The sequence below is a fragment of the Embiotoca jacksoni genome, unplaced genomic scaffold (assembly GCF_022577435.1).
Source record: "Embiotoca jacksoni isolate LCO1_2020_lvr unplaced genomic scaffold, fEmbJac1.0.p SCAF_16, whole genome shotgun sequence".
In the NCBI taxonomy this organism is placed as follows: domain Eukaryota; kingdom Metazoa; phylum Chordata; class Actinopteri; family Embiotocidae; genus Embiotoca; species Embiotoca jacksoni.
This window is the reverse complement of record NW_027185296.1, coordinates 4619620-4647400: the sequence shown is the minus strand read 5'-3', so window position 1 is coordinate 4647400 and position 27781 is coordinate 4619620. Positions and strand designations below refer to the sequence as shown.

Genomic DNA, 27781 nt, shown 5'->3' with positions numbered 1-27781 from the left:
TCATTTTGAGTGTCCACATAGTTGTCATGACTGTGTGCATGAGTGTCGGAGTGTTTGTGTGTTTGAATCTCGATTCATATCAGTTTGAGTCTTTGTGCGTGACTGATTGCTTTGTCAGTCTGACCACAATTGAAAAGGGATCCTTCTCTTGCCTCTCTCTCCTCCTCTCTCTCCCTCAGTGTGTGACTGGGTGTCTCTATCTGCTCGGTTCCACCTTAAGAGGAGCTTTAGCAGCCTGTCGTGTTTGTGTTGAAGCCAACAGGCACAATATATTACAGTCTAGGGCTTGCTGCTGAAAAGCCCGCTGGATCCTCCACTGACCTGCTGTTCTTTCCTGCTTTCCTCTTGCGTTTTTTTTCCACATTTAGATTAAAAACAAAGCTCTCTCTCTTTCTCGCTCTCTCTCTCTTTTCTCCCCTCCCTTCCTCCCTTCTTCTTCTTCTTCTTCTCCTCTTTCTTCTCCTTCTTCTTTTCTGCGGCAGCAGTCAAGGCAGAGGCTCCAGTGTGTCAGAGAGAGGGTGAAGAGGAGGAAAAGGCAGAGAAGAAGACTATTTGGTCGAGCTGAGTGTGTGTTTACGTTTGCATGTTTCGCCATTGGACCGCTGGGTGAAGGAGCACGAGGAGAAGAGCGGAGGAGGAGGAGGAGAAGTAGAAAAAGCCTGCCTGGATGAGATTCTCTGTTTCATGTCACTACGTGTGGACCTTGACTGATCACAGGGTGAGAAAAAGGGAGAGACACTGTGAGGAAGACGAGGAGGCGGAGTGGGAATTGAGAAGAAACTGAGACTTTGGTTTCACTGGGGGGGGAAAGAAGAAGAAGGAGGTAAAGTCTGCTGTTTTATCATGACATTGTTGGATTAAACAAATCGAAGGACTGAGTGTTCTTCAGTTGTGTGTCAACAGCAATTCACATTGAACGATACGCAGAGACTGAGAGCAAAGAAGAAAAGGAGGAAGAGTAAAGAGGGACTGGACTTATTGAGTGTGTGTGAGTGTGTGGGTTTGTGTGTGCGTGGCTGTGTAACCGGTGGAGGGCAGAGGAGTGGAGGGCCAGGGGACTAACCTGGCCATCAAACGGACTGGCAGCCTCTCCTCTCCTGGGATCATGTACCCTCAGGGCAGGCATCCGGTAAGTACCTCCTTATGTCTCTTTTTCCTGTCTGTCTGACTTTTCTGTCTGTCTCTCCGTCTCTCAACTCCTATCCGTGTGTCGCTTTTTATGGCTCAGAATCACCTTGTCACTCCTTGTCTGTGTCCTTCTGTCTTTTCTCGCTTCTGTACTTCTCTAATTTTGTGACTTTCTTCCTTTCTTTTCTTTCTACTTCTTGGCCTCACCTTGTTTCTGACTCTGTGTCCTTCTGTCTGTCTCTTTCTGCTTGTTTAGTTATAGACACTGTACTGTAACATGAAGAGTGAGATGTGATGGGAGGGGGGAGGGGGGCTGTTTTGGCTGAGAGATTCCCTGTTATGTACACACACACACACACACACACACACACAAGTGCACAACCTCCCTCTCTGTCAGCTGCAACCTGGTGCCTTTGAGATCTTGTTGATGGTTTGCTGTATAGGTGGCATATACCTCAATCTGCAGTTCTCAGCCACATGTATGCATGTGTGTGTGTGTATATATCTATATATATCTACATATATATAGATATTTACATAATTCTTTATCGAAAGATATCTAGATAGATAGATATAGCTATATAATATATTCAGGTGTGATAGTCTTTGCATGCATGGCAATATGTGTGTGAGAGAATAGATTAGGCTGCATTAATGTGTGTGTGCATGTGTCATAGGAGTCAGTCCGGCCCTCAGCTGTCCATTTGCTCATTTCTGTTGCTAAGCAAACACACACACACACACACACACACACACACACACACAGACTGTTTAATTGATAGTTAAATTCTACTTAATTCATTTCCATTACCACAAAGAAAGGTCGTGAGTGCACAAGTACTTCCCCTCTAATACCGCTTTAAAGTCCCTTCCCTCCTTCAGTTTCACCCACCCTCAGCAGTGAGAATTTGCCATTAATTTACCTGCCAGAGTAAAATAAAGGTTAAATACGTAGACTAAAAAGCACAGAAGGATGGATGACAGCTTAGGCTCAGTCTGGCTTAGGCCAGTCGTTTCACAAGGGCCCCGGTCTGGTTGCTATAATCAGATTTGGTTGTCAGTCTCTTTGTATCTGCTACAAATGGGTCAGTGGCCACTTTGCCTCACAGTCACACAGCCAGCCAACCACTCAGTCAGCCACCCATCCAGCCAACTAGCCAGCCAGCCAGCCAACCAGCTATCACACAGAATTATGAATGACATTTTCACAAGAGAAAGGCATGAGGAATCAATTATATGTACAGAGAGAATGCTAATAAGCCAGCCGCTGGAAAAGAAGGGAGACAAAGATGCTGAGAAAAACAGAGAGAAGTGAAAAACAAAGGGAGAAAGTGAAAGATGTAAGAGCCAAGAAATACATTAAAAAAAGAAGAGAGACAGAAAGAATTCTTTTAAAAAGGCGCACGGCCGGGGGTGGAAAGAGAAATGAAAATGAATGAGAGATGCGAAGGAAGAATAGTGTGAACATTCCTCTGTTCTCTCTTTTAGAGGCGTATCAGAGAGCTTCCTGCTGCGATGCCCTGCGTTTGTGATAAAGTTCAATCCCAGATTGCGCCAACTCCAACCGATCGATAGCCTCTATCTCGCTCTTTCTGTCTCTCTCCTGTTTTTCTCCTTCTCTATTTCCCCCCCCCCCTCTCTCTCTCTCTCCCTCCCTCTCTCTCTCTCTCTCCCTCTCTCTCTCCCTCTCTCTCTCCCTCTGCAGCCCTCCTCTGCCAGTGGAACTTTATTTCTGGTGTTGCTATGAAATGTGATCTGTGGAGAGGTGTGAGGGTGCAAAGAACAGTTGTGTGTGTGTGCACAGGCATGCATGTGTGTATTTGCCTGCATTGTCATACGTTAGTGTGTTTGTAGTTCTGTGCCCCTGTGTGTGTATACATGTACACATGCAATACAAAGTTACCTGTAAGCTATGATCCTGTTGTGCAGGTAGTTTATATATACTTTTCGAAGTGTATCTCGAATATAAAATTCCTGTTGTTGCTTTTCATACCAGTTCGTTGTTTCGATACCTTGGTTGTCTTGATTTCATAGTAAATATAGGTCTTGATTTTTTTTTTTTTTTTTTTTTTTTTTGGGGGGGGGGGGATTTACATCCAGGGTTTAAATTCAGTTCTGAAAAGTATGTAATATAATACCTGATAGGACCTTACCAGTTTTTTTTTTCCATGTTTTAATCAGTTTACTATAATTTGCATATAATTTACATGCCAAAGTATTTTGTTTTGCTAGTTTAGAGAGAGATTTACCAGTTTTCGGTTATCCAATACTTTCCGTTTATTTCAATTTATATATATAAAAAAAAGGAACTTGCAGAGGCTTAAAATTTGCTTGAGTCAAGTAATATTTTACAGTAATAAGCTCATTGCCTTAAATGTTTTTGCCACAGCCACGTGGCATGGTTGTTGCAGGCAGGGATCCCAGTCAAAACTCTCTTTACTGCTGCATTCAAGGAAACTCCAATAGTTCCAAACTAGTTGACTGCCAGAAAGCATTGCATTAGAGAGCTAAAGTTTGTTGCCAGTAAATATGAATCTGAAGCCAAACCATAAGCACGGTGGAACGCCATTAAAAGGACAATATAAGCTTTGTTGCATAATGCAGCAGACTGTGATTGTTGAAAATAAGATCATTCTTGATCACACCAAGCCAACCGTTTTCAAAATAGTCGTGACTCTCAACTGCATTTCCACAAGATGATAATGTAACTTTAACTGAACAGAAGGAGTGATGAATTGTTGCAGGTGTTGGATTTGGGGTAAATGTAAGTTTCCTCAAGTTTCTTCCTCCTTAATATCATATAATTGACTGGATACTTTGAAAAGAAAAAAGGACATAATCAAGTCATGTAAAACATACTTGCTTTGTAGTTAATTTATTGATGGATGATTTATGCGGTGGGCCTGATGTGTCCTTCCTTGCTGCTGTCAGTCGGACATCATGGCCTTATTCTCATCAGTGTGCTTTCAATGCCGCTCCTTTCATCTCCTCTGTGTCCCTTTCGGAGGTGATAACCAAGGTAGCTTCAGTATAAACATAGAAAATGTGCCGACTCGAACACACTTTGTTCTCCTCACCCTGCGGTGGGGAAGGGTTAAAACTGAGGGCTGATTTGCCAGGCGAGCACAGCCGTAATTGGTTCCACTGGATTTTTGTGGCAACCGTTATCAGAACTGTGTGTGTGTGTGTCTCTGAGGATTTGTGAGAGGTATGTTTTTTGTTTAATATGTGTTTTTGCAGTGTGTGATTTCCTTTTCACGTGTGTATGTCCCCTTAGTCCTTTGTGAGGGTATACACACTTGTATTTGCATTGTGTTGCCTTGTTTGTTGACTTAGATGTGTGTAAAAGTGTGTTTATTTGTGTGTAGATCTCCAGTGTGAGGTTTATTTTTGTTTAGGGCGTGCATTTGCTCTTAAGTGTTAAGTGTCTTGGTGTGTGTGTGTGTGTGTGTGTGTGTGTGTGTGTGTGTGTGTACCACTGTGCAAAAGTTTTAGGCACTACGATTAAAGTGAGGATGCTTTCAAAAATAATGAACAGTTTTTGTCAAGGCAACAGTCGTGGCTGGAGGTGTTTTATTTTAAAGTTGTCCGTACATACGGAGGTATGACCCATTTTACCAAACGTAAAAGCGCAGAAACCCCATGAGGGGATTTCTTCAAATTTGGCACATATGTTCACTTGGACTCAAGGATGAACTGAGTAGAATTTGGTAGTTAAAGGGCACTGTGACCTCACACAGCATATTTGTGGCTATAACTTATGAATTCATATGGATATTATGACAAAATGTGCTAAATGTTCACTGTGACATCCCAGTTTTTTGCAAAAACACTTTTCTGGCCATAAATAACGTTATAACTGAGGAAGGAAGGGGGAGATTGTAACCGTGTTTAATGTTTGCTCGGAGACTGAGTCGATGATGCTAGTCTTTGATGTCCACCTTGAAACTGTGCTGCTTTGTCAGGTTGATGTGTTTGAATGAACCACATTGTGGAATTTGTAGCTTCTTTGCAGCAAAATCTATATTTGAAGGATTGTCTACTGTCAATCAGCTTTATTGGCCAGGCATGTGAATATTTACAAGGAAGTTGATTCAATTTTTTCTCTCTCGACGAATTATACAAATACAGGCATACAGCAGAACATCAGCAAAGTCAAATAACTTTTATATATTTATATTCCTTCGTTACAAATCATGAATATAAACTACAGTTCTACCATTTGGTGGAGGCAAACAACTGCAAGGCTATAATTCTTATGATTTATCAATTAACTTCATGCAACGTACTTCAAATTCAAGGTACTAGTCAGGTAGGTCGTTCCATGTACCTCGGAGAACTCGCCACAGTTCCCCTGTGGATTCCTGCTGTCTCCCCGTCTTCTGTCTCGTCATGTAATCCCAGACTGACTCCATGATGTCGGGATCAGGACCAAATGATCTGTTGCAGGACTCTTTGTTCTTCTTGTTGCTGAAAATAGTTCTTCATGTCTCTGGCTGCATGTTTGTGGTTGTTGACCTGCTGCACAAGGAAAGGGGCCAATCAGACTCCGTGCTAACATTGCACGATGGATAAGAATCTAAACATCGAAAATGCCATTTTTGCACATGTTTGTATTTGTCCTTGTGTTTCTGTAAAGGAGCTTGTGAGTGTGTGTGCACGCGGTACGTGCAGCTGTTAAAGTGTGTGCGTGTGTCTGGAAGAGGAAAGCAGAGCAGTGGTGGTTTGTGTGGGTGCGCACTGTGTTCCAGCAACAATAACAATAAATCATGTCCCAGTCCGACCTCGACTGTTGCTGTGAATGTACAAGCCCTTGATTGGCTGCCACACCCCGGTGAGGGAGAGAGAAAAAGGGGGGAGGGAGAGAGGAATTACTGTGTGTTTTCTTGGTTAACAGAAATGTCAATAACTGCTAGCTGGCAGACAGGATTCTGATCAGACTCCAATGCGTGCTCACACGCACACGCACATGCACACGCAGTATGTGTTTCACATCATTAGATTTTTTTTTCAGCACCCTCACAAACAAGCACCCTCTCTCGCTCACATGCAGGCTCCTGTTCTCTGCACATTCACCTAAAGCTGCAGAGTCCGGGAAGGTTTGCCTGTTAAATTATTATTTAGAGTTGTGTTTGTTTGGAGGGCAAGAGGAAAATAAAAGAGGATGTGCTTAAGAAGTAAAGCTGTGTGTGTGTGTGTGTGTGTGTGTGTGTGTGTGTGTGTGTGTGGGGACAAATTAACAAAGCTGATGGAAAAATTGTCGCAACCAAAATCTAAAATCATCTGTGAACTTCCTTCTGCTTTGGCCATTTAAAGGGTAAGTACTTTCTGGCCAAGTAAACCAAAAATAATGCCAAACATGTGGCCACAGAAATCTCATATGCTTCATTAATGAAGTCAAAGACCCTTATAAGAGTATTTCTGTGTTTGAAGTTCGATTCTGTTGTGTGTGTGTGTATTAATGTGCACGTGATGTAATTTGTGACTTCATTTTGTTGTCATTGTACCAGTACTTAACTAGTTATTAGTTCATTTGTATGAGGTTTTTGTTTACATGAAAATGTGTGGAGTTTGCTTGCAAATACACACTGGCCTTGTCTTTTTTTTTTTCTGAGGCATACAGCTGTCAGGCAGTTTGTTTTTTCTCAAACATTCGTGGCTGTAATGAAAGCCATGTATGGTAAACAGCACAGCGGATTGCCGTCATCTCCCACAGATGACATTCTCGCCTCCTTTCCATTATCCCCGTCTTGTTTACATTTCATTTCATTCAGCATTTCAAAAGCAACCCCTTTAAATGGCAAAAAGTCAAGTAAGAACAATACAGCTGCAGTGTGATGACCTGCCACAGAAGCAAAAAGTCATACAAGCAACCAACAACTTCTGATCAGACATCCGCAGCCACCCAGATTAACTCTGCTTCCTGATTAAAAACGGGCCATTTTCTATCCTCAAATCCTGTGTTCTGTGGTCTTTTCTTTGCCATTAAAAGAAATGATCAGAGCGAGGCTTGGCCGGCGTCCAGAGACTCATTTGGCTGCCAATCTTTCCCTGATTTGTAATCCACCGCTGGCTTAGTGGCTGACTGGTGAGCTGCAGCATTAACTGGTGAGCTGCAGCATTAACTGGCTAGCTGTCTGATGGACTTATGGCTGAGTTGCTGACTGGTTAACCAGTGAACTTACTGGCTGTCTGAATGACTGTCTGTTTGACTCCAGGTTTACTAGCGTTTTGCCCTCATTTGATGACTGACTGAGTGTTGGTTTGTTAACCGATTAGTCGGTGTTAATGCCTTAAAACTGAATAACTGGCAGAATATGTTCGCTGGTTCTCAGCACAATAAGAGATCAACACCTTTGAGTGGTCTGTGGAAATGCAGGCAAAACTGTGTATGATATACAAAAAGGAAAGTATGAAGGCTGATATGTAAGTTGCATTTCTTCCCTTCAGCCTTCCTTCATTCTATTATCCACACACAGTCTAAACCAATGAGATGTGGCTTATGTTCATTGCTGCTCACTTCAGCTGACACAAACACTTCCACACACACACACACACACACACACACAAGGAGCACTGACACTCCTCTACCAGACTTGGCATTTCTCATCTATTCATGTGCCTTTTTCCTAAATATTTCACAAGCCAATTATTATTTCATGCGCTGAATGTGTCTCTGCTTGTCTCGGAGAGACACGAGGAAAAAGGAAGAACAAAGGGAGTGAGAAGAAGAAGCGAAGAGCAAAAGAAAAGAAAACAGAGGGAAGAATGAGGTGGCGCAGCAAGAGAAAGGGCAGAAGAAAGGGAAAATGTTTGTGGGTGTTTTGTTCAAATGAACGCATCCATGCATAGGCATGCCTGCTTATACCGTGTGAATGCTCATGTGTTGCTAGAAAGCATGCCAGGGGCTAAACAGATAGGCGGAGAAGACAAGCAGACAGATAGAATCATTTCTTTCCCAATCACTTGCAGACCTGCATCTGTTTCACAGTTGCTGCCTCTCGTGTGCAGCCACTGCCAGTAGTGGAAAAACAGGCAGCTGTTTGAACAAAAGACGTCCATGTGACTGGAAGACAGACAGAGAGATGCGCTGAACCCGACTGACCTAATATTCAGACAGTGAAAGTATGACAAACAGCTATGTTAATGCAATCGAAGGTAAAGTTTTTACCGTGTGAAAGATATACCTGCCATAGTTGTGAAGAAGGCACTTATCTTTAAACGGGCCCGTCTCTGTAAATTCCCCACTCATTAATATGTTTAGCATAAAAGATATTGTGTGTTTGTGCACACCGTCACTGACTTGTGACATTTGCTGATTGGCAGTTAGTAAAGGCCACACAAGATTTTGTGATACTGCCTCTTTCACATTATGAAAGAAAAAGAAAATGCAAACATGATGGAACTAAAGTTGCACTGCAAAGTTTTAACCAGTGGAATAATGTTTTTATGATTGCGTTCCTGCTATGTTTGTAATGTTAACACTCAAAAGGATTCACAGACCAAGCTGGTGGTGTGATTCATAACCTGCAGTTGGTTTCATACTATTCTTCTGACAGACATTTAGCTGTGATGAAGTGCAAAGAGGGAGAGCAATGCGCCCACAGATGCAGTTAAAAGCAAGTAAACGTGGATATACACAATACAGGATTTTAAATAGGCAAAAAAAACAACCCTGCTTTGCAAATGTTTTTTTCTTTGACTTCAAAAATACAATTTTTTTTTTATTGGTAGAGTAACACTAAACATAAACTTAACTTCAAAGGGCAGCATTAATTGTGATGCTTAAACGTAGTTTCAATTAATAGTAAGTGTCATTTCATCAAACATGCTTTATATGTGTTATCACGTCCGTCTCACTCAAGTCTTGTGATCAAACTCATGACAGACAAGCAGCTGAACGCACAGACAGACTGACCAACACTGACAGAAAGGTGATGGTTATGGGCAGTGGGTCTCGCCTCCGCCCGTCCCCTCATGTGATGAAGTAAAATAGGCTTGAACCACCACGCCTCTCCCTCCCCCCATAGATAATCCTTCCTAATTCTCTGCTTGCCCGTGCCAGCTCGCCCAAATTGTGATTGACTGCTGTCCCACATGGTGTGTGTGTGTGTGTGTGTGTGTGTGTGTGTGTGTGTGTGTGTGTGTGTGACCTTTATATCGCTTCCTCTCCCCTCCTCCACCTCCTAGATTAACCGGATCAGTTTTGGGTTTCAGGATCCCCTATGCTGGATGATATGGTGCACACACACACACACACACACACACATACACACAAGAAAACACAGGAGGCAGTAGGCTGTTTTTTTGGCCCTTTGTGACGTGCTATTGGACCCCTAACAGTCTGGGCTGCCATCTGTCGCCATACAGGAGAGATGAAACACACATACAGTCCCACAACAAATGTTTGTTCTGGTGGACATACGGCTTGACTTGCTGATGCGTCCATCTTTGTAAACATTGCAGAACTATAGCACATACAGCTCATGTGGCTTACAGCTCAGTTTTAGTCTTACCGGCTCAAGTGCTCTTGAGTAAGACACCGACTCTCCTGTTGTTGCTATTAAGCATGAACTAATTTGATACCAGCGCTCCATACTGGTCGTTTTTATCCTGACAGACAGAGCTCAGCACAAGCAGGGAATATTTCTCCTTTTGCCTGAGGACCTTGTAAATCACTTTTTTTTTTTTTTTTGATTTTTCATTTCCTTTTTGCTCATAAGAAGTTTCATAGCTCCAGGGTCTATGAAACTCATTCAAAAAGGTGCAACTGGCAAATCAAAAGTAAGACATTTTTGGAGTTTTTGTCCAACAGATGAAAGGAATTCAAATCTCTCTAATCAGCGCACTGCACAAGACGCCATGTCGACACCGTCGGTTGAGAGTCGTGGATCTCTTGTATAATCCTGATCTGTGACTACGGGCTTTGTTATATGACTTAGTGCTGCTGATGTAACCCGCCAGCAGCACTTTGTCTGTGTGCATTCACATGTCTGTGTGTTCATGTGTGCATGGCAGCAGATGGTGGGAGCAGTATTACCACAGGCCGATGGACAGTGCACAGGGTGGAGTGACCGGGCTGTGTTGACTACAGCAAAGACAGCACGACTCTCTCGCTCTCTCTCTCTCTCCCCCCCCCCCCATCTCGTCATCCTCTTCCCCTCAGTGTCAGAAGGATGAATGGCTGGCTATCTCTCTCCGTCAGCAGCCACACCACTCTTTCATCGTCTGTCTCTCTGCTCGTACTTTCATTCCTCTGTAAGAATGTCAGACTAGTCTATCACTCCCTCCATCCCTCGGTCCATCCATCCCTCTGTCTGTCAGATGAGTATCTGTCTATTCTGACTTTTCTCCCTTGTCAATCCATCCCTCTATCTGTACCCTCCCTCTGTGGGTTTGTGTGCGCTCTCTGTGATGGTGTGTACTGCATGTGCAGTAGTGTGTGTTTGTTTGTTTATGTATTTTTTTGTCAATGTGCTTATGGCTATTGTGGGTGTGTATGTGGGTATCTGCGTGTGCCAGATCGCTATCTAGCCCCCCTCACTCTTCCTCCTCCCCTCCCCCACTGAGTGTGTGCGTGGTGTGAATCAAGGTCAGTGGGGAGCTGTTGGCAGACACCCCTATCTATCCCACTCCCCATTCCCTACCCCCCCCCCCCCCCCCCCCCCCCCCCCACACACACACACACACACACATAGAGGGTTTGTGTGCAATGTGCCCATCCAGCCATCTAGATGCCCCCACTATGTCTGCCTCAGCTCAGTTTAGCTTGGGCTCAGCTCGGCTCCGCGGATTAATTACTGGGGAACCCACCGCGTCTCTGACCTCCACCGTCAGACTAATTGAAATCTAATTGAATTGTGCTTGTCTAGACTAATGAAGCCCCGCCACTGAAACCGCCAATCTTTTAGCCGTAGCTGTGGCCCGATAGCCACCCAGCTGCACTGGAGTGACTGCACGGTGACATTCGGTGTGGATGGTTGGATGAGTAGATGGACGGATGCATGGATTCGTAAACGTATGAGCAAATGGATATTTTCAAAGCAGTCCAAGTCATTATATAAGTAAACTTGATTTAGACAATCACAGCAACTAAAAAGCATTTGACACAAATATGACATCACTAAACTTGAACATTGTTGAACTAGTTCAGTTTTTTCTGCTTACTTGGATCTCTGTGTAATATAGGCAGAGCTAACAGAGAGGATGTGAACCTCAGTGCTCCTGGTGAAGCTGCTCACTGACAGGTGACTGAGAAGAAGTAGCAGAGACACCTGGCAGTCTGCATCTCCCCCTGGCTTATAGTAGGAGTCCCATCCTGCAGAAAAAAATTAGCCAATCCAAATTGGGAGGAGAAACGAGAAGAATCTAAAAAAAAAAAAAAAAAAAAAGATGGTACCTTGCTTCATAAAATCTCCACTGAGAATTGACTATGTCAAAAAAAGAAAAACAACCACTTCTGCTTACTCCAGCTGCATCCCCAAACAAAACAACTACAGCATCAAAAACATCAACAGTGCCCTTGTTTCTCAAACTTCATGAAGACTACAGAGGAGGAGGGCTGCTGTCGAGAGCGCTTTAGACAGACATGGAGGGCTGGTGGTGGTGGTGGTGGTGGACCCCTGGGAGCTGCTTGTTTTGTTGGGCCTTCTTTAGCTTTTAGCAGGTGAGAGACGGTGTCGTGATTCCCTATAAGTTATTCATTTGATGTTGCCTCCCTTCTCAGCTCTTTGTAGCCTGGAATACATTAGCAACCTGGCAGAGTGGAGAGGATGCTAATGTGGAAGCAAAGGAGAGGGAGAGGAGAGGAAGAAAGGACGGAGGCAGTGGAGGGAAGGAGGAAGAGTCATTAGAGGAGGAGGAGAACAGAGAGAGAGAGGACAAGGCTTTATGATGTGTGGGAAGGGGAAGTGACCTTCCCTCTCACTTTCATCTTGGCTTTTTTTCTCCCCTAGCCTTGCTCCCTGACACACACACACACACACTAACATGCATGCACCGTTTCTTCCACACACATACAACACGCACTCAAATATAAATACAACATAGAGACCGCATACAATCTTCTGTTGAATAGGCACACGCACACCTTCATTTCTTTTCTTTTCTAATTTCTTTCTTTTTTCTGCAGGTCCCATTGCAGCCTGGCCAGTCTTTCAAGTTCACAGTCCTGGAAACCCTGGACCGAATCAAGGAGGAATTTCAGTTCCTCCAGGCTCAGTATCACAGGTACACACACACACACGACACATACTGTTCATATACATGCATACACATACTCAGATGTATTAAAATAATCAAAATTTACTTCATAAATGTCAGTTGTCAACATGGTTTCATTGTTTTTGTGTCTCAAACAACAGGAATTTAGTACCAGTGTTATACTTGCACATGTTTTAATATTGAAAGAACACATTGTAGTTCAGCTCAGTGGAAGTGACTGTTGAATTCTTGAATATATGAATCAATGAAGATAATATGACGAATTAGGGTTTCAAATAACAATTATTTTCATTGTCAAATAATCTGTTGATTATTTTCTTCAATAATCGATCAGCTGTTTGGTCTTTAAAATGTTAGAAAATAGGAAAAATTGTCGACCAGTGTTTTCCAAAGCTGAAGGTGCAGTCTAAAATGTCTTGTTTTGTCCCGACCAACAATCCATAACCGAAAATATTCAGTTTCACATAATGGAAGACTAAAGGAGCCAGAAAATATTCACATTTAAGAAGCTGGAACCTGAGAAGTTTAGCAATTTCTTTTATGAAATGATTCAGACTGATTCGTCAACTATCCAAATTGTTGGTGGCAAAAACTTTTGTTGTTCAACTAATCGACTAATAATTGCAGCTTTAAGCATGACTGTAGATGAGCGTTTTCCTTTAATATGTAGTACACAATATGGGAAGGTGATTGGGAGGTACACCTGAGTTCATTCTTACCATCTTTACCTAAAACCATGTACCACCTTCTTTCCTAAAAAGGCATGGGGCATCAACCTTGACATGACATTATTAAAATCAAACAAATATATCTCATCTGATCTTAAAATAGGGCATATGATTTCTCCTTATTCCTTCTACTTGCTCTTGTCAAACACATTTTTGTGGTAAAATCTCAGTTTGTGGTAACTGAAATTTTGATTGGAGTTTCCAACAATTTTCTATAGCTGGAGGTCACTGATGGCTCCATATATATGGCTGACCAGAAGGGACCTTGGCTATGAGAGATACAGTTGTTGGTTAAAATATCCAGCCTCCTACTCACACCTCAGTGGACAGAATGAAAGAACAGCCGGCTGTGCTACATCAACACTTCTGTGACACGCATAATTATACAAAAACAAAGAGCATGACGCTGTAGCTTTTCAAAATAATAAATCGGACTCTTTTTTTTAACATTGGCTTTTAAATTCAGAAAGCTTTTCCCACCATAATATGACAGGTCAAACAGCGTACGACAGATGTATGTTAATAATGCACGTGCAAAGAAGTCTTCCTTAAATAATTAGGGGATTTTGAGAAGCTCCCATTTGCAAGGTTTTTGCTTTATTTAATCCATTATTGACTTGTGCAGTGAATTTGAAACACAGTTGACAGTAAATCTGACAACATCTAAACCCAGACGTAGTGCACGAATAATGCAGAATACAATAAAAAAGACTCAAACCTGACCAGAAACTACATAATTTAGAGACAGCAGAAACTCTTTATACAGCAATGTAGACATCATATACAGACACCTCCCACACTTATGTGCTGTGTGTGTGATGAAGTGCAGTTGAGAATAAGACACACCCTGCTGGATGTTGATCCCTTAAAGTTAAGATTCTTCTGTGTCCCTTTCCCCAGTGACAAGTAGCCCAGCTATCACTCATTTTTTTTCCCGGTATCCTTACAGGCCCCTTAACTGTGTTTGACCCCTGCAATATCTACAGTCCTGTGGAAATTATAATTCATTTCACTGGCTGCAAATAAACCATTTAATCCTTGTGCGTGTCCTTTTTCGTCCTTGTGCAGCCTGAAGCTGGAGTGTGAGAAGCTGGCCAGCGAGAAGACTGAAATGCAGAGGCACTACATCATGGTGAGTCCAATCACACTTTACCCAGAGCTGCACTGTGATTCCTTGGTCCGACCAGGCTACTGAGAGACTCTGAAAAGAGTCTGATGGCTTCTTGTACAGGAATTACAGTGAAGGGAGATGTGTCTGTGCCTTTTTTTATTAGCTGGATTGACATTTATTGTTTATTTTAGTGGAGGCTCTGTGTTTTTCTTTTGTTCCTCACACTCTTTTACAAGATTTCTTTCTTTTTGTTTCTTCTCTGTTTAAAAGTGCGTTCTCATCCCATTCCGATTAATTAGCCATAAATGTAGTCATTTTTTTTTTAAACCTACAAAAGTTGATACATTTAAATGATCATGAACGTCCAGCATCTATGTATCCGCAACATGCATATCCGACTTCTGATATTTATTTACTCTCAAAATCATGTTGTGTGTAGAGGTTAGTATCTTAAATATTTATAATATTGGAACAAGGCCTCAAATTCCCACAATGTAGTTTTAGAAACCTTTGTTATTGTGAGTGTTTATCAGTGTTTCTCTCGCACTGTTTATCTTTCTCTCTGTCGTACCTCTCTCCAAAACATACTTTTTTATTTCCATATCTCTTGCCATATTTTATTCCTCCTTCAAACCTTCTATACTGCTCAGTCTGTTTCTCTGGCTCTTCTTTTTCTCTGTTTTCTCTTGCGCGCTAACAGCCTGAGCTCCCCGTGTCGGTGTGTCTGTGCGACTAAAGGCTCACATGTATCGTAAGCCTTCGTCTGTGGTACAAAACCCACACAGAGCCGACCAGAATACGATATGCACCATCTGCTAAGCTGCTCGCATTTCATAAACCTGGGAGAGCAGGCAGGATCAGGGCCGTAAGCTAGATAGACACACAGATGGATAGACATAAAGAGAGAGGGAGAGAGAGGGGGGGGGGGGGGGGGAGAGAGAGAGAGAGAGAGAGAGAGAGAGAGGGTGAGAGAGAGGGAGAACCAGACAGGCAGATAGACTGACAAACAGAGAGAGTGTGGGAGAAAAGCAAGCAGACAGGCAAACTGGCAGACAGACAAATGGATATAGAAGCACACAGACAGGCAGGAGATCAACAGATAAAAAACAGACCCACACACAAACACACTGGAGATACAACATACTCATTCATTGGACTACACTTACACACAGCCTTGTCCTTCTGGCCTTATGAGGACATGTATTGGATGTTGAGAAAATATCACTTACAGAACATTTGTCTCCAAATAGGATAAATATGTAATGAAAAATTTAGTTTTCAAGGTGTTTTTTTTTTTTTGTACTTATGACACAATGATAACACTGTCTAGCAGTGTAGCAGTTATTCATATGACTTGCAGAAACTCTGACCCTCACATGAATGAAATGAAAAGTTGAATTTATAAGAAATAATACGATTTTTACACACTCAAAGGACACATGTTTGTGGTTTTCTTGGGTCAGGGTCACCTCTTAGTCATATCTTTTAAGGAATGAAAAATGTACCATTTTCACTTGTGATCAAAGTGGCCTCTGTTCACCAAAAGTTAAATAATCTCTCTGTAAAGTTATTAGTTTGTTATTCAGGTATTCAGAGTTACAATTAAGTTACATGTTAATCAGAATATCCTCATAAACGTCACTGCATTTCCATGATTTGACACATACTCAGCCCAGTATGGGAACTTTAGCATTACATTTTCTCTCAGTTGCATACACTCTATACACACATAAATCAATGGCATACTGCATAACAACCAATTGCACAACCAAAAACTTGTTGAGGCTTTGTTGAAGATCCTAAGCTACTTAAACACACTTTAAAGATGTAATGTTGTTAAACAGACCCCATTTTATCAAATATATCTTTACTGCACTTCTCAATGTTGTAAAGAAAACAATACACACATGCTCATAAAGTGCAGTGCAGAACAAACAAACAACAAAAAAAAACCAACAACCTGAAAATCACAGATTTTCCAAAACACCCACTTCCCTAATCTCAGGCACTCCCCATTTCAGCTGTGGTTTCACAGAGTTACTGAGTGGAGCAAAAAACAGCTCAGACAAACATCCACAACAACACAATAGGAGTGATGGCATGCATGCATAGATGCATTTCTGCCTTTACATAGACAGGGACAGTGGGTGACATTTAGTCGAACTTTGTGCATATCAAATGTCACAAACCTTTGTGACCACTGCACTGCAGTTGGATGGGAGGAGAAATAACACAGGTTATCCTCCTGTTTTCGTTCAGGCTTTAAATGTTCCCTGTTGCAGGAGGTCAGGGAGCTGCTGATGACATATCCATATAGGTTAGCACCCCCGGCTATATTATTAGAACAAGGGCTCACTGTGGTGTAGTGCATGGCTAAAGCAGTGTTATGGTACTTCACAGGCATGGCTCAGAAATGAGAGGGAGAGAAAATGAGAGAGAAAGAGAGGCTCAGAGGGAAAGATAGCTTGAGAGAAAAAAAAAAAAAAGGCTCAGAGTGTCAGACAGAAAAGAAAAAAAAAGAAAAACGGGGAGCTGCTGAGGGAGGGAGGGAAGGATACAAAGGGAGGCAGAGATAAAGAGAATAAAAGAGGAGAGGGAGAGAGTGATAAAGACGAGAGATCTACAGAGGGAAAGAGAGGGAGAGTGGAAAAAAAACAGCTGAAAAGGAATGAGAGAGAGAGAGAGATACCAGGGGATAGAGTTGCAGAGATGGAGGGTGGAGGAAAAAAAAAAAAGATTCTGTGAAGGGATGAAATAAAGAGAGAGAGGGAGAGAGAAAAAGAGTATGCAAGAGTGCAGGAGAAAGAGATAGTGATGTGTTTGTGTGGGGGGGGCGTGAAATGAAAGAAAGAGAGATAGAGGGAGAGGGTGCACGCACAGACACGTAAATAATGTGAAGCAACAACGGACTCGCTGCGCCCACAGAGGAGATAACCCAGAAGGCTATATTTAGCTCGTTAGGCCTGTCATCCACACTGAGGCCTGTTTCCACAGGCTGGGGCTCTGCTCACCACGCTGCACTGCTCCTGCCTTTACTATTCATCGGCTTTAAGCTCTTTAAATACCAGGGTGAGGGGTTGGAAAGTAGGGAGATTGTTATACAGGGTTGTATACTGCGGATGCGGGTGGAATTTTTCTTTTTCTTAATAGCTTAACACTCAGGATGAGATGACGGCGAGGAAACAAATATTTTGTGTGTAAGGTGCTAATCTTTTTTTGTGATGTTGGTAAACGGCGGCCCAGTCCACAGAGGGAGGAGGTCCGGGTGTTGCAGTGGGTCAATAAAGTGTTGAATTTTATTTCAGGAGACTGCCGCTTGTTGCCCGTTTTCTACCAGCAGTGTCGGTTCCTGTAAACCATAACTATGACTTGTTATAGCGTTAGCGTGAGAAAATGTTCGTAAAAATTGCACTGTGAGGCAATTACAAATATTATATTATATTTTGATGGACTTGTTGTATTTTTGGTGTATTGTTCATATGCATGTGTTATTGCTGCCTGATCATTATCCATTCTTCTGACAACTATTTCTGACATGAAATTTAAGTTAACGATTAACTGTCAGACAAATAATTGCAATTTGTTTGTCTTTTAATGTTGTTTTTATGCCACTATTATAGTACAAGTATAGTCATAGTTTAATAAGAGAGCCATTTATTGGCTGTGGTGTTTGGCTTTCCAACTAAATCCATGATGTTAATGTCAACAGATGCTCATCAAAATGCAATCAGTCAAATATTAGAAGTTAAACATCTTGAGATAAACAATTGGTGATGCTACTTTTGCTCTCGTGCCATTAAGCCACAGCAGGAAAAAAAAGGGTGTGAGGAGATGAAGTCGGTAAAAGAGCAGTATTCAAATCGAAAATGGTGGAAAATAGTGACGGACACCTGGCATTTCTGTTAGTGTCATCCAGCTGTTTGTTTTTAAGATGAACTGTAACAATGATTATGCAAAATGATTGCTGTCAGCTCAAATACTTGCGATCAGGTGATTATGTAATAATTGTGACAAGTCTACTAATAACTTGCTTACTACTCTAGCATTCTTGCATGTATCATAAATAAACCAGTGTTGCTGCTGTGAAGGAACACTGTTGTGGGATGTGTTAATCTGAGCCAGCAAGACAGCCTATAGGTACAGAACAAATGGCTTAGAGAAGATGATGAAATGCGGCTTACTTTTGTCGTGAACAAAATCTGTTGATATGCGCTCGTAAACAATAGTTTAAATGAAAGCTGTTTCGTATTTACATATATTTGTCCATTGGATACATGTTTTATTCTTTAATTCAGTTCATACAGGGAAATACAGGTTTGACACCTTACATTTTTTCATATTAGTGGTCTTTAGGCTAATGATAATCACCAAATGGAGGTAATCGTGCTGAAATAGACTAATAGTAACAGATGAAAAATGCCCCAATTACATTAAACTATCTGAGAAAATGTGATACAAACAAAGCAAAAAGCAAAAAAGTACTTTTGTACCAGCCGCCATGTTTTAACAGAAGGTGTCAAATTCACTCTGCCGCTAGATACCTCCCGATGGCACGAAACTTTTGGGAAGTTACTTTATTTTTATTTTTATCACATCTACTTTAATTCTATAGTTGGCAATGGGTACACATTACGGATTTCACGCTTGAAGAGATGATGCCATAACCCTCTCAAATTGCTCCTGTCTGCAGAGTGTTGCTGCAGTAAAACGGCACAGCCAGGTTTGGTATAGTGTTTTTGTATGTTTGGCAGACCCACTCTCCATAGCTTTTTGGATGGGATGTATGTTTTATGTTGGCTGCGCTACTTGTCTGGCCCATTTCTTTGTATGTGTAGGGAGACAGTGGCTATGTGTGACTTTAGTCACACAAACATCATGTCACTCACATTGAGAGTGTCTGTGGGCGTCTTGCTCTTCTCCTCTCCGGCTGTTGTATTTATAATTCATGGCTCTCAGATTTCACCGCTCTCCTGGAATTCCTCTGGGTATTTTTAAATAAGGTTTGTAGCTTTGTAGCCCTGGTTAATCAGGGGGCGTAGTTGTGTGGTCACATGGCCACACAGAGTGCAAGGAAGACTCCCGCCTGGAGAGCTGTGTTCACCCCTGCTGGCCTGAATCTCGCAAAGAGACCCTACATAAACACCAGACTCGGTGGGATGTGAAAGAAGGGGAGGGAGGGAACTGTTGTCTTGCAGCATAAATCCTCCCAAAGTCACCATTTTAATCCAAACAGACCTTTGTGTTAATCTCTCCTGTGTCTCCTTTCTTCTCCCTGCTGAGATGTAATGGGACAAATCTTGATGGTCTTATAACTGAAGGTTTTACAGTCAAATGCATGTGTCTAAGACAGTGTCTGACCAGGTTTTCTCCATTTCCTTTTCTGCCAGTTAATGTCCTTGGAAACCTTCTTTTTTTTTTTTTTTTTTTTTTTTTTTTTTTTTTTTTTTTTTTTTTTTTTTTTAGACTTGTCTCTTCTGCAGCCCTCCTCTCATCCCTACTGTCAAACACAAGACAAAACTCTTACAGGGGGTGGACTGCTCGACCCCTTTAATATAGAGTATAAAAAAGACATGTCTATTGGAGGGTGACAGCTCACAGTCGGGAGTCACATTAGGTGGCCTCTCCATCACTCTGTGTGTGTGTGTGTGAGGTACAGAGGAGCTGCGGGGGTCCGGTGTTTACGAACAGCCATGCTGCTGGCAAGAGAAAACATTTTGTTGCATAGCATTTCATGATGCAAAACAATAGTGAGATGAAACGCGTGATGTTAAATGGCACATTTTAGAAACATATTTTCCTTCCTGTGCAGGGGGACTGCGACCAACGTAGCTTGTTGCAGTACAAGAGCAGAAAACAAGGTTTCGTTTTTGAGCGCCATGCCCCCTGGCCACCCATTCACCTGAATTAGCGTTCAGTTCTTCCGTCCACCATGCATGTCACTGTGCACTTCAAATGACATTGCTGGTGGTGTAAGAACAACAGGTTCCTGAAGACATGGACAGTTTATTGAGGAAGTTACTGCTTCAACTGACTACACTTACTATCAACATGATTTGGGCACCCACATAAAAAGTGATGAATTTTCCCTTTCAGCCACCTGCAGAAGTTTGCTGCAGCTTTTTTTAACAAGTTGTAAACATTAATTTTAAGACTTTATATTAAGACAAAAATTATATCTCATTATCAAATGCCCTTCATTGAATTGTTTTAATATATATTAAAGGATCAAATATCGGTGGTCCAGAGGCAAACGAATATGTTTGATCACAGTAGCAAATGATTTTCAAATAACTGTAATTACTGTATGTTGATGTTGAACATTAGTTTTGAATTTGTTGCTTTTATTTCTCAAAATGCTGGTATTAGTGATTTTTTTTTTTCAGTGAGTAGCGTGACCTTTATTGAGATTGCATCACGGAGTCTGTTTTGACTCATGCACGCCATGCAGCCATTTGTTGAAACATAGTGAGAATGTGTGTGTGTGTGTGTGTGTGTGTGTGTGTGTGTGTGTGTGTGTGTGGAGGTGGGGGACAGTGCTCTCAGCCTCTTACTCTACTCCCAGCTCATCTGTCTGATTCAGGCTGACACACTGTGTTCTCTTCAGCAACATTACAGTTACAGACTGCTTAGGAAAGAGGGTGAGGGGGGGGGTGTAGAGAAAAGGAAGGAGAGAGAATAGAAGTAATAAGGGAAGTGAAGGGAGAGATGGGAACAGTGAGAGAGAGAAAGAGGGAGTATGAAAGAGAAATGAGAAATATGAGAGAGAGAGAGGGCACTAGGGCATTGGCAGAGAGGGGAAGAAAAGAAAAGAAAAAACAGAACAAGGACATTGACAACGGAGAGAAGAAAGAAAGAAGAAAAACAGCGAAGACAAAAAGGGCTCATTTTTGTACTGGAGTCTGATAGAGCAAAGGTGGAAAGGGCACATGGGTAGAGATGACAAGAATGAGAGAGGAGTAGAAATTAACCTGATGTAAGATAGAAGGAAGGAGGAAGGCAGAATCTGAACAGGGATTGCTCCTTGCTAAGCTAAATGTTGCTGTGCCATCCGTTAGTGGGAGTTGGCCAGGGGATTTAAGCATGGCCAGATGTAGGAAAGGATTGAGTCTGTTTTAAGAGTCTTAAACCTGTCTGAACTGTCTGGAGCAGGAAAAACAAACGGGCAGGAAGATTCATGAAGATCGACTGAGTCGCACTGGCAGAACATAACTGTACACCTGTGTTTAGAGATATAAACACCTCAAATTCAAGGTCAGCACTATGCAGTTGTTGTTCCGAGTCTCCCTCTGATGAAACAGGCTGCAAGAGAAGCTGCAGTGAGGCTGAATGTCTGCCGTGACTGATTTAGTCGTCACCCGCTGACAGGACACAATGGAGAAGTCAGAGCCTGCTAACCTAACCTCTGATGTGGGTTAGCACAGCGTGCTAATAAATGTTTTAACATTGGTGGTATGTGTGTGTGTGTCTGTGGGCGGACAGATGAAAGGGACAAGCTCACCCGAGAGACATCGATGAACAATGCTTTTGTTAAGGCTTTTACACACATCCACACCCCCCCCCCACACACACACTTACAAATAATACATGCTGGAGTAAACACAGGCCTGTGTGTGTGTAAACACACACACAGGAGCACGCCACACACACACACACACACACACACACACACACACACACACACACACACACACACACACACACACACACTGTGTGAGCAGAAACATGCTGTGGAGCCACACATGCATGAGTGTAGAATTGCACACACACATATGAATGTCCCATTTAGATAAATCACCTTGGATTAGACCCACTTCCTAAAGCTCATTTTAAAGTCTGCCAGTGCTCTTTGCAGAATGCATAGAGAGAGAGGGGAGAGAGGGAGAGGAGAGGAGAGAGAGGAGAGCGGGAGAAAGAAAAGGAAGAGAGAGAGGGGAGAGGGAGAGCAGGAGAGAGAGGAGAAAGAAAAGGAAGAGAGAGAGGGGAGAGAGGAGAAAAGAGAGAGAAAAGAGAGGAGAGAGGAGAAAGAAGAGGGGAGAGAGAGGAGAGAGAGGAGAAAGAAAAGAGAGGAGATAAGAGGAGAGAGAGACTGCCACTGTCTTCTGACACTCTCTCAACACCATGAGGGTGGAGGAGAGGAGAAAAAACACTCCCTGAAGAATGGAAGAGAGGAAAGGAGGAGGGAAACAGGAGTGAGGGAAGAAAGCAACAGAGGGAGAGAAGAGTTCGTTGAGAGAAACACTGGAATGCCTTTTGCCCTGATGGTGACAGTGAACTGTGTATGTTATTAGCAGGAGATAGACGTTAGATAGGAAGCCTGTTCAGAAGAGTGGAACGTCACAGTGCGATCAGATAAACAAGAATTACACTGCAACTTCATTTATCTAAAGTATCCCGCCTGCTGAACCGACACAATGAGACGAAAAGTGTGGGGATGATAATGGCAGTCAATGAGTGAGATGTAAACTCAGTGTGTTGTATATTTTAGTTACACAAGAAACTGAAGACAATTTAAAGCTCCAGAGATTTTACTCCCTTTAATTACATAAAAGCTTTTCTTGCAAACAGAGTTGCGTATGAAAGTTTCAAGAAGTGCCGAAACTGTTTCGGTTTTTGCAATAAACAATTTTACACACAAAACTTAAAAAAAAAAAAAAAGAAGTTTTGAAGCAGGTAATTAACTTTTTCTAAGTGACTTAATAACATACGAATCCAATATTCAAATAGTGAAGTTACCGCTTCATTGCCGACTTTTCATTGAATATTATTTAACCTGATTATATTTACTCAGTCCGTACACAAGAAGACGACACAGTTCACTAAGTAGTGTGTTTTTGTTCATGTAGACTTGTAAATATGGTTAAAATCTAAATCAAACATGTAATTTTCTGGCTTGGAATCATTATTTTAGCAGTTTTTGAGAAGACACTAACAAACACAATTTGATATCTTAACTGTTCCACAGAGAGTAAATAAGCAATAGTAATGAATTTCACCCATCTCTCTGGTTACATGGGGGCTGATGATATTATTGCTGCCACCAACATTACCTTTGCTAATAGTTAATGGATTGCAGCTTTAATATAAATTGTACTTTTTCTCTTGTATTTAATTTTTGTGTGCATCACGTTGTGAACAGACAGTAGCACATGCAAGTCAGTGCAGCTGTGGCCATCGATGACAACAACGTCCACATGATATTGTAAGGCACTTTCATTAAATGTCCTTTGGCACACGGATTTACTCTAATCTACAAGCACTGCGGATTACTCTCTGGATATGTGCACCAGTCTGCTGTAAAAATAGGAAATATACAACAATAACCCGCTGAATTACAGTCTCACTTTCCTAAGCTCGCACTTTGTGACCCGAGTAGATGCAATATGTTTTGATTTCAGTTTAATCTTTAGAATAATCAATGTTCATACTGATGTACAGTCTGCTAAACGTACAGTATGCGTGTTAGCGGCTCACTTTATCTTCTCTTTAAATGCATTATCCAAGAAGAGTTTTTCATTATTGTAAAAAATCAGTCTTACTTCACGTTTTAGATAAAACGGTTTAGCCCAAAAATAAATACACATAGTACATGCACGTGTTCTCTTTCTCTACTCTCTGGTTGGGCAGTTCTGGGTGTTCTTGGTAAGCGACGTCAGCCAGTTGGCTTAATGCTCCTCTGCCAGGCTTAATACACCACGCACACACACACACACACACACAAAATACACGTCGACCAAAGATCTCGCATAGAGTGCTGAATGAGATGGCAGTGACACAACAGAGGGATTATATAAGGCAGAGCAGCGGGCATCAGGGGGTGTAATTGGGGGTTGGGGGAGCAGGCGTCTAAGGGAGGATGAACCTATTAAAAAGTGATGGCAACAGACAAAACACATACTGAAGCACTGCAATTTAAACTGAACTGGTATTTGTCGTAGTGCGAACCGTTAGCATAGCCTATAGTAGACTGTCTAGTGCACCTTTTACTAACCAAACATTAGTAGTAGTGTGTCCTGTACAGTGTAGGAATAAATATCATTTTAAAATCAGCCATGAGTTTAAACTGTGTTTCAACAGTGTTGTCGCTAGTGCTGTACAGATGGCACAATGGTACAATAGTCACTTCATTGCTGTCTGGCCTACACCCACAGGACAACTGTTACTACATTTCACTCACTTAGTCGTCTCTTTTCTGCCTCTTCAAAGGAAACCGTGACTGAGCCAGTTATTGGACCAATTGGTAGTACAGTTAAAAGAAACTATTTATAGATGGGTTATTTCTGCCACCAACATTACCTTTGCTAATAATAAATGGATTGCAGCTTTAATATAAGTTATACTTTTTCTCTTGTATTTATTTTTTGTGTGTATCACGTTGTGAACAGACTATAGCACTGCAGCTGTTGAGTGATGCTGTAACTGACCTCCAGTAGTTGCTTGTGGCTCTTGGCCCATTCAGCTTCTTATCATCTTATGGTGTTTAAAATCTTGCTGCTGTTTCATCATCTTTAGACTAATTGACTCCGTTCTGCTAATTAAATGGCCGGCACTTGTGACGTACATAACACAGTGAATAACCATCTGCTGCTCAGAGAGAGACTCTCAAAGTTTCCTTTCACCTGGATATTGCTGCCCAATTAATACATTATGTGTTCATGCCTATTTAAATGCTGACCAGCTGGTGTCAAACACAACGCACCCACCAAGTATCAGAAGTACTCGTTATGGAGCATTTGCAGTATTTATAATATTATTATACAAAACCTATTTTACAGGTGTAGCTGAGGCTAAATTTAAGTACCTTGCATTATTGTTGAGTTGTTTAAGATTGTGCAATGTATCATATTCATATGTATTGTATTCAACTCCTTATATTTTAATCTGCAAAGTAAGCCGACTGATAACCCTTTACAATATCTAATTTAGCACTGATAAGGATCTCTAACCATTTAATAAACAGTTTATAACACAATAATGTATAGTTGTAGGCAGGAAAAAAATGACATTTTAAATTGTTTGTTAGTGTACAGAATATGCATTTTACTGTATTGTTATCTAAAAACGCTAGCCTCCACTTATGGGTGCCCACTGGAACCACTTGTAGATATTAATAAACATATGCTTATAACTAGATTATAGTGTGTAATAAACAATTTATTAGATATTAATTGTCTGTAAATGCTAACTGGGGGCATTGTTCAATTATAATGTCACCTATTTTCCTCTGAAACTGTGCAGAAAGTAGAAAGTGTAGATACTCAACTGCGGTGTAGTTACACTACATTTCACCACTGCTGACAGGACATAATGTGTCAAACATTTGTGTCAAATATTTTTAATAATTCAATGTGCCAATGAGAGAAGCTTTTCACTTTCTTTGTTTTTTTTCCTGAACATCAGAGGTACATAGCAGAAGAAAAACATCCTTCCCAATAACTGTGAAATGCATTGACATGAATGGTATTTTTTAATTAAACAGTCTGATTTCCTTCGAGTGACTGACTTCCTAAAATGCTCATCATGGCTCCTTAACTTTTACTCTGACAAATTCAAACCTGCTTGTTTCCCCCTTTGGCTTTACAGAGCAGCTCTCACATCCTATCTTTATTATTACTTTATTTTCTTTAATGCTGTGCTGTGGTATGCAAAAGTCTGGGCACCCATGGCCAATTTTTTTGTTTATTTTTTAAATGAAAAAAAAAAAAAACACAAAAACTTACAGAAAGCACAAAAAAATAGCCATTCTTCAAAAAAAAATAGTACATTAACTTGCTTTTTACTTGATTAATTTGAAAGATAGGAAAACTGTAATTGTGGCATCGCGCAAAAGTTTGGGCATTTTTCTAAATCAGTACCCAGAAGGATGGCAGATACGCACAGCTACGCTTTTAAGCTAAATAAATATGAGTCTCTTACTTTCTTACAGATTACTTTGAGTTCTGAGACATTTCTGTGTTTTCCTGCACTTTCAGCATGTTTAAGATTTACCCACAGGACTGTGAGCCACTCCGAAAGCTTCGGCTTGCACTTAATGAAGTAGTTAATGATGGGGTTTGCAGAATTTGCCACCCCATGCTTAACAGTTGGCAATGTGTCCTTTTTATCAAATGTGTCTCATGACAGACCTTTGGTGATTGTGACCAGAGATAAATTTTAAATTCTGAGACTCTGAAACTGTCGAGGTTGCACGAAATGTTTTCTCCTGATTACTCTTTCATGTAGACCCTGTTTGTGCAGCATTGATGCATAAACAGGGATGGTGCTCTACCATTTTGCATCAACGCTGCACACTGGCATGGTGCTCTACCCCTCCTCTGTCAGCTCAACCTTCCTACTGCTTGTCTGCAGTCGTATGGGGGGGGGGGGGGTCTTACCTTTCTGCCCAGCAGGCGTACAGTTTCATCTGAACGTTGTTCTTCCAGGTCTTGTCCTGCAAGCCACAGTTCCCCTTTAACTGCCATTTCTACAATGGTAATCGCAAGCTAGAGGAGCTTTGATACCTTTTTATAGCCTCTCCCTGCTTTGAAGGCATCAATTAGCTTCATTTGAAGATCCTCTTTCAGTTGTTGAATTTTACCACGGGGTTTGGAGTGTCAGAGTATTTATCAAGCTCTGATTTTTTTTGCTCTCAATTCCCAATAACAATTCTCGACCTTCATTACAAACTCTTAATGAGTCAATTAAGGCCCCAGCAGCTAACAAAGTTCTAACTTGTCAAGTCGACGGGTGCCCAAACTTTTTATTTTTTTTTAATTAAAAAAGTAAGAGGACATTTTTCCTCGTCTTGTCTGCTACTCTGCTAAAGATTTTATTTACTTTTTCCCCTGAAAAAAATCAGCACCTAATTTGCCCAGGGGTGACCGCTTCATCTTAGTTCACAGTGGAGTGCCCTCGCTGAGGCCTGCTGCTGAAATGAGCTGTGTTTTTACTTGCACTTGCACGGTTGTGTTCAAATACTGGGGGCCCTGGTTGTAGCACTCGGCTGTTAGTGCAGTGGGGGGAAAAAAAAAAAAGTGAGATCCTACATGATGCAGAGGATGTAAGAGTGGAGGGAATGAAAGAGGCAAAAAGAGAAACGGAGAGTAATGACAGAGAGGTGGAGAGGCTGATGGCAGCGACGGAGGGAGAATTAATAAGGAGAGACAGACAGGAATTGAGTTAAAAGGATGGGGAGGGCCGAGGAGAGGTGTAATGATGGAGAGGTGAAGAGAGAGGCTGATGAGAGATGGAGAGAACGAGGGAGAACAAAGAGAGATGTCACATGTCTTTCATGTCGAGAGGCCTGGAGGAAAGGCAGACATAGAAACACAAAGAGCTACTCGTGTGTGTGTGTGTGTGTGTGTGTGTGTGCGGCTTTAATGTATTTGTTTGTTTTCAGGTCTGTCTACTCCTGTGAAGTATGTCTGCATTTTTACACGTGAAAGGGATTCCAAGATTGCGTATGTTCTTTTTTTTTTTGTGCTCATGAAAACGTTTTTTTTTTTTTTTGCCAGTCTGTCCATGAAAGAAAGGAGCGCTAAATACACAGCGGAGGTGAGCTTGACGGGGAGAGGAAGGAGAAAATATACCGAAGATATAACATTCAACAGGGACA

General features: G+C 41.6%; 1 protein-coding gene across 2 annotated transcripts in view; it reads left to right on the top strand.

The window, feature by feature from the left end:
• The first annotated feature begins 295 nt into the window (after window positions 1–295).
• Window positions 296–27781, top strand: part of tle2b (TLE family member 2, transcriptional corepressor b) — a 76207-nt gene continuing 48721 nt past the window's right edge. For both annotated transcript variants that reach the window (XM_069150380.1, XM_069150379.1), the window contains exons 1-3: window positions 296–1129; window positions 12260–12357; window positions 14148–14211. In XM_069150380.1, the coding sequence (XP_069006481.1) occupies window positions 1106–1129; window positions 12260–12357; window positions 14148–14211 (186 nt within the window). In that variant the 5' untranslated portion in view covers window positions 296–1105. The remainder of the gene's footprint in view (window positions 1130–12259; window positions 12358–14147; window positions 14212–27781) is intronic.